General features: G+C 42.6%; 1 protein-coding gene across 1 annotated transcript in view; it reads left to right on the top strand.

Annotated features, from left to right (window-relative positions):
• The window catches only part of LOC308336468 (uncharacterized protein), a gene marked incomplete at its 5' end in the record, with an annotated part of 21560 nt that extends 11020 nt beyond the window's left edge, over positions 1 to 10540 (top strand). The window contains 12 exons of the mRNA XM_080793833.1: positions 370 to 543; positions 750 to 934; positions 1615 to 1732; positions 2387 to 2428; positions 3265 to 3412; positions 4281 to 4298; positions 4845 to 5044; positions 6488 to 7099; positions 7343 to 7375; positions 7621 to 8247; positions 8746 to 9672; positions 10024 to 10540. Coding sequence (XP_080649959.1) covers positions 370 to 543; positions 750 to 934; positions 1615 to 1732; positions 2387 to 2428; positions 3265 to 3412; positions 4281 to 4298; positions 4845 to 5044; positions 6488 to 7099; positions 7343 to 7375; positions 7621 to 8247; positions 8746 to 9672; positions 10024 to 10280 — 3341 coding nt within the window. The 3' untranslated portion in view covers positions 10281 to 10540. The remainder of the gene's footprint in view (positions 1 to 369; positions 544 to 749; positions 935 to 1614; positions 1733 to 2386; positions 2429 to 3264; positions 3413 to 4280; positions 4299 to 4844; positions 5045 to 6487; positions 7100 to 7342; positions 7376 to 7620; positions 8248 to 8745; positions 9673 to 10023) is intronic.
• Between the last annotated feature and the right edge of the window lie 1852 nt (positions 10541 to 12392).

The following is a 12392-nucleotide window of genomic DNA, read 5'->3' on the forward strand; positions in this document are numbered from 1 at the left end:
TACTGGATATATAAAACATCAGATTCAGAGCAGTTTAGTTTAGAGACAACAGCTCAGTGTGAGAAGAGACAGGGGAGACATGTTACTGTAGTTAACACTCCAGGGTGGTTTAATAATTACACTTTAAATGAAACACCTGAGCTGACCAAACATATAGTTCTTTACATCAAGCACAGGTGATGGTGGCTCTGAGCTCTCCTTTTCAGTGCTTTTTGTTAGTGTTGTTATGTTTGTCACGTCAGTTACTGTTAGCCGTGCAATATATAGAGTATTATGTCTTTTGTTTTAAATGCACTGAGCTGGATTGCAAATCAAATTCGTTGTCTTGTACAATGACAATAAAGATATTCTGATATTCTGATTCTGAAGGGCCTCGTCACCAACCCCAGTACCGCGAGGTCCAGCTTCCCCGAAGGGCCCCTGAGAGCCATGAAGGGCCCCTGCCGGGTCCCAGCCCCACCGCACCAATGGCTAATATGGCCCTGTACGCGACTGTACAGAGGAAGGTGAAAAAAGAACGAGAGAGCAACAGGTCAAAGATGGGTATGTCATTGTTGTCATTGAAATCACAACTGTCACTAACACACTTCTCAGCGACTCAGACACAGCTTGACCTTTGAGTCAATGATCACCATAACAAATCACACCTGTGTGAACTGAGTGGAGCAACTATACATTCACGACTGGGGTATTGGTGGCTGCCATAAAACAAATCAGCAAAACATTTCATCTCTCCTCCTCCCCTAAAGAGAAAATGGCGCCTGGCGATGTGTCTTCCCCCTCTTCACCGGCTCTGGAGCCCGAGGAAGATCGTCGGAGGAAGATGACCCGCAGGTCAAAGGTGATCAAGGAGCTGGTGCAAACGGAGATGGATTTCCTCACAGACGTGGAGCTGTGCATCAGAGAGGTGGTCAGACCCCTCAGAGAGAAACAGGTACAGACATGGAGCTGTGCATCAGAGAGGTGGTCAGACCCCTCAAGGCTCATACATACTCCAGTTTTTGGTGATAGGTTATCACCGCGTTGTAGTTTTTAAAGGGTTGGAATGGAAAACTACACCATTACGTCAGTCACGGTGATGATCGGCTATCACCACGGACACAGACCCATCTCTCTGTTTTTACTATCAGACAAGTCTTGTCACTCTGGAGCTATATCACCCCGTTCACTGATTGGTCTAGAAGTTGGGTAAACCACAGGGAGGCGGGGTCAATCCTTAAGGACATCACCGCGAGTATGATGGCCTCAACTCTTATCACCATTTTACGTGCTAAGCTATCACCTAAAACTGAGTATGTATGAGCCTTCAGAGAGAAACAGGTACAATTGGTCTTGCGTCATGAAACAGTGAGTCTGAAAAATCTAATCTATCTTCTGCCATCTCTCCAAAGTTGCATAATAATTTTCAGTGTTCAATTTAATAGCGTCTGCATTGGTGGTTTAGTATTAGTCATGATTTAAAAAAAAATCCTAGTCACATCCGTTGGCCATAAAACATGGGTAAAAACTGTACACAAGAAAACCAGTAAGCGCTGTCATGCCTTTGTTAAGAGCAGTCTTTGAGCGTTTACTGTTAAGTTGCGTGTATTTCACAACGGCATTTCCTCCTGTAAGGTGGTGGACGTCGACCGTCTCTTCACCAACATGGAGACAGTGTGTGAGCTCTCTGCAGCTCTGCTCCACAGACTGGAGCAGGCCACTACAGAACCGGACCCAGAAGCAGTACTCATAGGTAACTCCCTTTCATTAAGAAACTATGCATTTAGAACACATTCATTCAGAACCGGACCCAGAAGCAGTACACTCATAGGTAACGCCATTCATTCAGAAACTGCATTCAGAACACATTCATTCAGAACCGGACCCAGAAGCACTATACTCATAGGTAACTCCCATTCATTCAGAAACTAGGCATTCAGAACACATTCATTCAGAACCGGACCCAGAAGCAGTATACTCATAACGCCATTCATTCAGAAACTGCATTCAGAACACATTCATTCAGAACCGGACCAGAAGCAGTACTCATAGGTAACTCCCTTTCATTCAGAAACTATATGCATTCAGAACACATTCATTCAGAACTGGACCCAGAAGCAGTATACTCATAGGTAACTCCCTTTCATTCAGAAACTATGCATTCAGAACACATTCATTCAGAACCGGACCCAGAAGCAGTACTCATAGGTAACTCCCATTCATTCAGAAACTATGCATTCAGAACACATTCATTCAGAACCGGACCCAGAAGCAGTATACTCATAGGTAACTCCCTTTCATTCAGAAACTATATGCATTCAGAACACATTCATTCAGAACCGGACCCAGAAGCAGTACTCATAGGTAACTCTAAACTCCCATTCATTCAGAAACTATATGCATTCAGAACACATTCATTCAGAACCGGACCCAGAAGCAGTACTCATAGGTAACTCCCATTCATTCAGAAACTATATGCATTCAGAACACATTCATTCAGAACCGGACCCAGAAGCAGTATACTCATAGGTAACTCCCTTTCATTCAGAAACTATATGCATTCAGAACACATTCATTCAGAACCGGACCCAGAAGCAGTACTCATAATTACTGAAAGAAATCCGATAACAAGCCTATTGAGTATATATACTCATCGATAAGCTTTGGACTTCATATCAAGCCTGTTATATATAGCGGCCCATGACGCAATCATGTTTGAACAATCAAGACAAGAGCCGATCAAGAAATAAATGTAATCATCCAATCCATCCATCTAAAGCCCTAACCACACCATGAGGGTCACCTTGCAACTATACTTGCAACCATTATTCCCAATGGCATGTTGCAAGGAGTTGCATTGGTGTAGTTTGTTTGTTGCAAGGAGTTTCAGCTGGTGTGGTTTGGGCCTAAACGTGTATTGATACCTGCCAGCGCTGCCCGGGTGAACAAAATTACGATTTTAAAGTGACGGTGCATATATTAACCAGTTATCATTTTCTATAATAATATTTTATTGGTAAAAAAAGATCAATTGCCTTTGGTCTATTAGAAAAGTACTGTATTTGAAGGCCCTGTAAGAGATACTGGTGCTGTTTTGAATGTATTGTCTCCCCGTCTTTCCACGAAATAATAGAAAATGCTCGACAGTGGGCTCGATAAGAACCCGGCTCCATCCCTACTAACTCCCATTCATTCACTATATATATCAAGTGGCGAAACAATAGTTGTATCACCGTGCAAGTATAAGTAACATGAAGTTAACTTATTTTCTCTGATGGTTTTAAGGAGGCATTTTCGTTCACGCCAAGGCTGCTCTGGAGGACGTGTATAAGACGTATTGCTACCGTCACGATGACGCCAACCAGTCACTGAAATCCTATGAGAAAGAGGAAGAGATAAAAGAGCATTTCATCACGTGTGTTTTAGCACTAAAGTAAGTGCTGTTATCTCTTTGTTTGTGGCTTTCGCCAGAGGGATAGACAGTATGCTGACAGGAAATGGGGATATAACTGGGGGGGGGGGGGGTGACATGCAATAAAGGCCGTCGGGATCGGGAGTCGAGCCCGCGGCACATCACTGCCAGACGGGGCTAACCAGTCAGGGTGCCTGGACCGCTGAGCCACGGCCCAGGCCTAAATGCAGTTACTTCTTTCTTCCGTATAGTATACTGAACTTGTAATTTAGCACCCGCTTAAAGATCCCAGTGTACTATATCTAGTGTCCCTTTAACCCTTTAATTTATGCCTTTTTTCCCTTGTTTTTTTCCTCCTTTTGTCTACTTGTCTATGATGTATTTTTGAGTGGTGCAACCACTCCTACAACCAGCAATGTCTGTGTATGCACCTGTTTGTGTACCTGAATGAGCACGAGTATGTGACTTATTAATAGCAGTAGGGGCGCCAGAAACAGAGAGAGGGGTAGTGCTGTGTCTCTAATGAGAGTGAGAGAGAGAGAGAGAGAGAGAGAGGGAGAGGGAGAGGGGGGGGGGAATTGCACCACTCAGTTCACACGTGTGTGATGTTTTCTTCTTTTTTTGTATTCCATTATGTTATGTCGATGCTTCTGCTTTATGTCTTGATGTTGTATTATGTGTTGTGTTTTTGAGTGGTGCAACCACTCCAAGGAAAGGCAATGTCCCTATGTCCTAATCTACAGCATGTCCCGATGTTTAGAGTACCAATAGGGGGTGCTGTTGCACCACTCGCTTCAGACTGGTCTGATCTTTCTACTACACTGTGGTGCTCACATAAAATAAAAGTATAAAATAATAATTCATGTCATTCATTTATGTTGTCTTACAGGGACATATATGGCCATGAGTAAGTATATATCATGTCACATATATACCATCATGCTTTTGATTTTAAGATCACAAGCATAGCTCTTTTATTGTTCTGTTCTACTTTATTTTTGCTTATCGTGTTTTGTATAATTTATGTTCCATAACATATAGCAATTTAATTGTTATTACAATTCACGTTTCCTGTATGAAGCTGTATTGTCATGTTCAACGGACAGACATACAACATGAGCCCTGAATGACCATAACAGGTCTGTAACTCTGAGAGTGTACAAATGGAACCAAATGGAAGGGTCCATTTGGACTGTGCACAGTTTTGGCAACTGTGCACACAGGCTTTGCTCCAATAGTGTTTATTTGTGTTTGTGTTTGTGATGCGTTGTGAAACGTTGTGTCCTAATTTAATGGTGTTTTAACACAAATAAACACTGTTGGAGCAAAGCCTGTGTGCGGACCACTTCTTTGACTGCATGACTGCATGCATTTGTCCAGCACCAGCCAAGAACTGGATGTGCGCAAGCAAGCCACCTGCTTTTTAAACGTGTAACGTGTGCTCACTGTCCAGAGGGAACCTGCTGGACATGCGGTCTCTTCTCATCAAGCCAGTCCAGAGGGTCTCTCAGTACCCGCGGCTGCTGGGTGAACTGTGGCAGGCCACGCCTGATGACCACCCCGACAAGCGGCCTCTACAGGAGGCCTTCACCGCCGTCACCATCATCAATGTCAACATTGAGGAGCTCAAAAGGCAAAGGCGGAAAGACACAGGTGAGAACTACATCAAGTATACACACAGGTTGATATAGCAGATTGTTGGGTATACTGTAGTTCTGCCCGCAATGATATCATGTACATTCGACACGTTCTAACCATAGAATATTGTCTTGACTCCTATTACCTCATCAATTCACTGATTGATCCAGAATTCCACGACTGGGGCGGCGGTGGCTTAGGGGTATAGAGAGTGGCTGGATGGGAACCGCAAGGTTGCCAGTTCGAACCCGGGCTCCCCCAGAGTTAGTGTCGAAGTGTCCTTGAGCAAGATACTGAACCCCTAATTGCTCCGGATGTGCCTTGCATGGTTTCTTCCGCCATCGGTGTATGAATGTGTGTGGGAATGGGTGAATTAATACACAATCTATGTAAAGCGCCTTGGATAAAGGTGCTATATAAATGCACCATTTACTGTACGTGTATAGCCTAGGTTACTTATTCCAAAGGAAAATATAGGCTTACCCATGTGCACCCTGTCACCCACTACAGCTGCTTCATTCATAATGTAATGACACAAACAAATCAAAACTAGCAGATCGCCCTATAAACTAATTCAAAATAGGTGAATTGGAGAAATATTTTAAGTGAAATAAAACTAAATTAAAATGAAAATCACAAAACATTGTTGCATCGCGATGCATTATGAGCTTGCAGATCTGCTATTTTCACAACTTTTTTGACACTCTTGTATGATGAAGTGTATATAGGCGTTAATTCATTGAAATACAATGTGTTTTATTTGCTAAATATATTAAATTCACAAGATTTGGTAACCCTTCCTTTTACAGTACAGTAATTACTTTCTTTACGTGGTACCTGCTAGTTCGAAAAATAATGAGAAAATTACTGGATGAATTATCAGGTAGTTTGAGGATCTGAACTATGAGTGAGAGAACTCTTTATGACTGTTATGTAGTTCATTATAAGTCACTGCTCCTCAAACATGTTCATGTCAAGGACCTACATAGTGATATGGATTTGACCACAGACCCCCAACTGAAATCATGTTGTGCCAGGGACCCCCTTAACCCATTCTGACCTGAGATCAGATTCATACGATGCTTCCACTGGACACACACTGGTCTGATGAACCCATTCTGACCTGAGATCAGATTCTAAAAATGTCAGTCGTTCTTCGAATTTTTCAAAAATAGCAGACCTACAAGCTCGTATCGCGCCACTCGGTGGCGCGATATGAGCTTGTAGATCTGCTATTTTTCAATAGGTAAAGCAAAACATGATGCTAAAACCAAAATGGGTGCCCGGTCAGAATGGGCTAAGAGAAGATTTGGCACAAATATTGAGTACTCGAGTAAATGTACTTTGTTACTGTCCACACACGCACGCACGATCACACACATACACACGTGCGCGCATGTGCACAAGCATGCTCACACGCACACGCACACGTTTCATTTATTTTTTCTTGTATTTCAGGTGATGACCTCCATCTGCCGGACATGAAGATGATACTTCTGGGATATAAAGGTTCAGGGAAGAGTTCATTAGGAAACACCATCCTGGGTTCAGAGCAGTTCAGTTTAGAGACCACAGCTCAGTGCGAGAAGAGACAGGGAGACGTAGCGGGGAGAAATCACGTCACCGTGGTCGACACTCCGGGATGGTGGAGCGAGGACCCCCTACACGAAACACCCGAGCAGATCAAACAGGAGATAGTTCATAGTGCATCTCTCTGTCCTCCAGGCCCACATGCTCTCCTCCTGATCATAGCAGCAGGATTCTCACATACAGCTGATGTCTATAAGCACATAGAGGAACACATGCAGCTTCTCGGTCCGACAGCGTGGAGTCACACAATGATACTGTTCTCCGGTGGAGACCTTCTAGGAGGTCAATCCACTGAGCAGTTCATTGAGAGTGAAGGAGAGGCCCTGCAGAGGCTTGTGGAGAAATGTGGGAATAGGTATCATGTCTTCTCTAATACGAACAGAGGTGACGACGCTCAGGTCACAGAGCTGTTAGACAAGATAGAGGAGATGGTGGCAGGAAAAGAAGGTCATTGTGGAACGGGAAGTCCGGCACCTGACAGTGAGTATAATTTAACTGTTGGTCTTCTATTGAACATAACGCTAACATGCTAATGTTAACAGCAAATATAAAGATAGTGAAAATAGCAGATGTGCTTGTAAAGCTTGTAGATCTGCTATTTTATTTTCACATTATTTGACATTAGGCGGGCATTCATGGTCCACTTCTACCCTTCCCCTTCCTAGAAGTGGGGTGGAGTCAAAAGTATTTAATATAATGTGAATTCTGTTTTATTTCTTACAGCACAATCCAAAGGAAAGGCCTCAAGTGTCCCAGGTGAGTGCAGTTAAGGTGTAAGCGTCCCCCGACTGTAGAGCATGCATGTGCACATCATGTTACCGGGGCGGACCAGGGTTTTTTCCAAATCAACCAAATCACTGAATACTCCTTTAACTTCTAATTGTATAGCTTGTTCTTTTAGGTCAGGACAACATCCCATATGTTCCATGTTAGTCCAGACGGAAGCTTGTTCCCATGTTTTTCTCATGTCTGAGACATACTTATTCTTTCTTATATTTCAGGTGATGACCTCCATCTGTCAGAGATGAGAATGATACTTCTGGGACCTAAAGGTTCAGGGAAGAGTTCATTAGGAAACACCATCCTGGGTTCAGAGAAGTTTAGTTTAGAGACAACAGCTCAGTGTAAGAAGAGACAGGGAGACGTAGCAGGGAGACATGTCACCTTGGTCGATACTCCAGGATGGTTTATTAATGCCACTCTAAACACAACATCTGAGCTGACCAAAGAGGAGATAGTTCATAGTCCATCTCTGTGTCATCCAGGACCACATGCTCTCCTCCTGGTTATAAGAGCAGGAACCTCATATCCAGCTGATTGGTGTAAAAACATAGAGGATCACATGCAGCTTCTCAGCGAGTGTGTGTGGAGTAACGCTATGATACTGTTCTCCTTTGGAGACTTTGGAGACTATCTAGGAGGTCTATCCATTGAGCAGTTTATTGAGTGTGAAGGAGAGGCCCTGCAGAGGCTTGTGGAGAAATGTGGGAATAGGTATCATGTCTTCAACAATTTGAAAGGAGGTGATGACGCTCAGGTCACAGAGCTGTTAGACAAGATAGAGGAAATGGTTGCAGGAAATGATGGTCATTGTGGAACAGGAAGTCCAGCAACACCAACACCTGACAGTGAGTATTTTTGTCATCTATTGAACATAATGCTAACATGCTAACATTGTATAGGTCAAAGTTCAGGCTACTGTACATGACGTAGCAACGAGCAGTGGACAAAGTACTCAACTCCAGTACTTGAGTCATCGATCCTGGTCAAATATTAGGCCTACTCCAGCTTTCTGATCCCATAGCCTGGCAGGATGATCGCTCTGTGATTAACAACACGTCATTCTCTCTCTCTCTCTCTCTCTCTCTCTCTCTCTCTACCATATATTAGATTTTGTGTTCAAAATCAAATCAAAAAGGCCGCGGCCACTGTCCCACTTTGAGTGTTATGCTAACGAATGGTAGCCAACGATTCGATCGGATAAAAACATGGATTAAAGAATATAAACCCTGGAAAACGGAGGTTCTGGGTTTGGCAGGCTAGGGTACTAATTTAACACTACGGTTTCACTGGGTTTGGCGTACTCTGTGTTAATTACTTGACTAGAGTTTTTCTTCCAACTTTAGAGAACGAAGAGGAGGAGAGTGAGAGAGAACTGCAAAACACCATCACATCGATTGTGTTGGTGGAGGAGGAGTGCAAGAGAGAGAAGCAGAAACTGACCATCATCATAGAGATGGAGGACAGTAAGAGATATCTACAAAAACTGACTCAGGAACAGAGGGACCACGTAGAGATGTTTGCAGCTCAAATGAAAGAAGAAGAGGTTGAGAAGCTCATGGCTCTACTGGAGGAGAGTGAGAGAGAACTGCAGAACACCATCACATCGATTGTGTTGGTGGAGGAGGAGTGCAAGAGAGAGAAGCAGAAACTGACCCAGCTCCAGAGGGAGCACGCAGAGAAGGTCGCAGCTCAAATGAAAGAAACGATTGTGTTGGTGGAGGAGGAGTGCAAAAGAGAGAAGCAGAAACTGACCCAGCTCCAGAGGGAGCACGCAGAGAAGGTCGCAGCTCAAATGAAGGAAAGAGAAGACACCATCAAAGAGATGGAGGACAGTAAGAGAGATCTACAAAAACTGACTCAGGAACAGAGGGACCACGTAGAGATGTTTGCAGCTCAAATGAAAGAAGACGACACCATCAAAGAGATGGAGGACAGTATGAGATATCTACAAAAACGGACTCAGGAACAGAAGGACCGCGTAGAGAAGCTTGCAGCTCAAATGAAAGAAGACGACACCATTACAGAGATGGAGGACAGTGCGAGAGAGCAGCATAAACTGACCCAGGACCAGAAGGACCACGCAGAGAAGCTCGCAGCTCAAATGAAAGAAGAAGAAGACACCGTCACAGCGATGGGGGAGAGCAAGCGACAGCAGCAAAAACTGACCCAGGACCAGAGGGTCCACACAGAGACGCTTGCAGCTCAAATGACGGAACTGAAGCGTGAACTGGAGAAGATCCACCAGAGACAGATGGAGGCAGACGAGAAATGTGAGTGAAGAATTGCTCTATAGACAGCATAAGACTGAGTTTATATTAACAATTATGGAGATTACTGTACAATGAAGTGTTAGCCTTTTGGGTGGTAGTCTGCTGTAGTTACATCATTTATTTGAAAGGATGCGCCACCACAGTATTTCGTTTGTGGAGCTAAACCAAAATCCTATAGTTCCAATGTTGAACACACAAAAATCTGCTTTTTTATGCGCTAAAACTCACTATTATTACATCATGACATGGTAACCATACAACCCAAACTTATATTGACTAGAGGGCCCGTATAAGTGAGCTTTGGTCATTTTATAATTACACCACTAATGATGAAACAAATTCCCCTTCAAGGTGCTTCTGCAACTCAGCAACATCCGACCCAGATCATCACAGCAGGAGCAGAGAACAAGCTGAAATATGTGAGGGAGGTGTCAGGTCTCATCCTCCACGAACTCCTGAACGAACTTCTGCAGAATGACATCATCACTGATAAAGAAATGGACACCGCCATGGCAGAAAAGTACTGTTCATTTATGATTGACCTCATCAATCAGATGGATCGTAACCTTAGTGAGGCACGGCAGCTGAAGCTGGTGCCTACCGATTAGCCTGACATGCTAACCCAACGGTTTACTTGGTTGAATGCTTGATTTTGATTGGTCAATCGCCAAATTCAGCGGTGTGTCATTCCTGGATAATGACTGCTCCGCTCTATTGCTCTATTACACAAACGCACAATGTAATTTACAGCGAAACATTGCTCTCAAAAATATTTTTGAAAACATTTGCGTGAGAAATAGACGAAGCAGTACCCGAAAATTGATTCTATTTGATCAACTTACTTCCTTGTTTTACGACTGTAGCTGTGCTGCAGCTGGGTAAGACGCCGGCCAGCGTGATATATGGACTACTTAGCAAGGAAATACCTCGTTTTGTTGTGTTTTGTGTCAATGTATTAGTGTAGGTATTAAAGAGCTGTGTAATAAGCAGGATAATGTATGGCTGAGTGGTCATTGTTAATGTAAAAATCACCCTGTCAGTGATTTATCTATCAACAATGATCACTCAGCCATGCATTATCCCTTACGTAAAAACACACAAACTCTATACTGTAAAAGCTATTGTAAAAGCTACACTATGTAACCTTAATGTCGTATCTGGACTCAGCTTTCATGCACAAGTGCATTTTTTCCCTTATTTTTAACCACTGAGTCTGCCTGCTTGCTCAGGGGCGTCCTCAGAGTTATCCCCTAAGGGTCCATTTGGAACCCCCTCAAGGACCGCCCGAGGGTCCCTGGTCCACACTTTGAGAACCACTGCCCTACACTCTTAGAATCAGGAACACAGATGGAGTCATTCTGTTTGACACTGTGAAACTCAAGGTGCTGGCCTGCGTGCCAAATAATCTAAACATTTTTGTTTCTTTATTCTTTTTCCTTTAATATTTATTGTATACTAATGTCCTTTTATAATGTGTTAGCTCGGAGATGTGACACTGAATGACACATTTATTCATCGTAACCAAGAATCATGGGTAGTGTAGTGGAGTCTATGCACTACTACATTTAGCTTTGTTTGATGTTTAGCGTAAAACACATTGAATGGCCATGTTGTTGAAATGTGTAAATAAAAAGGCCTTTCCATGATGATGTGAGATAATATCAAGTAATTGATTGATTGATTGATTGATTGACATTTGTTTGCAGAATGGGTACAGTTCAAGGATAGTATAGCCTAGGCTACTGCTACTAGGATGAAACCAGAAAATAGCACTACAACTTCTTTACATAAGGGTAGGCGGCAGGCCTACTCCATTTTCAATTCATCAAGACGTACAAATATACAATTCTATGCAGAAATGATATTCACGGTTAGGAAATTACGGAAAAGGTGTACAGTAGCTTATTGATGGAATACTTTTGTGATGAGTGTGTAGTTGTGTACATCTCCTGAACCATCTTTGATTGAATGAAGTACTTAACAGTAGACCCTATGCAGAATAGGTAGCCTACATTTCAAGCACAATTCAATACTAGAACTGTTAATTGTGGACACCATAAAGCATTAGCCTACACTTGTTTAAAATAGGGTCCACCCTTTTCAATGAATCAGAGGCTTGATAAAAGTGTGAAACCAGTAGGCTACTACTGCTTATAAATATATCACTATGGTTTCTACTACTTACATAAATCTATCACTATGGATAGCAATGAAACCTAATTGTCTCTGTTACTACTGAATATAAATCTATCACTACACTGGGTAACAAAGGAACCTCGTGTTTAATACTACTTGTTATCATGGTGCCTTGAACTGTTTCAAATGTCAGATTTGGCAGTAGCCTATAGCATCTGCATGACTATCAACATTGATTTATTTGTGTCTCATAAAGGTACAAGGAGTGAAACAAGGAGTGAAATGTGCATGGTGGAACATAAATATGAAGATAATTATCATATATATATATATATATATATATATATATATATATATATATATATATATAGTTAAATTACAGACGGTATGATAAACATCTTAAGATAATTAGAGGCCAGATGACGGTCAGTCAGTCACCCAATCGTTTATAAACGATTATAGACGACATAATTATGTTAGTACTGCTTATGTTAGTACGAATTAGTTAGTAATCGTTAATTACGAATATAGACAACAAATTCCAATTCAGTTCAGATCAAACACAACTCGCAGTGAGGGAGGAC

This window comes from Protomyctophum bolini, assembly GCF_963924005.1.
Source record: "Protomyctophum bolini genome assembly, chromosome: 21".
Taxonomy (NCBI): domain Eukaryota; kingdom Metazoa; phylum Chordata; class Actinopteri; order Myctophiformes; family Myctophidae; genus Protomyctophum; species Protomyctophum bolini.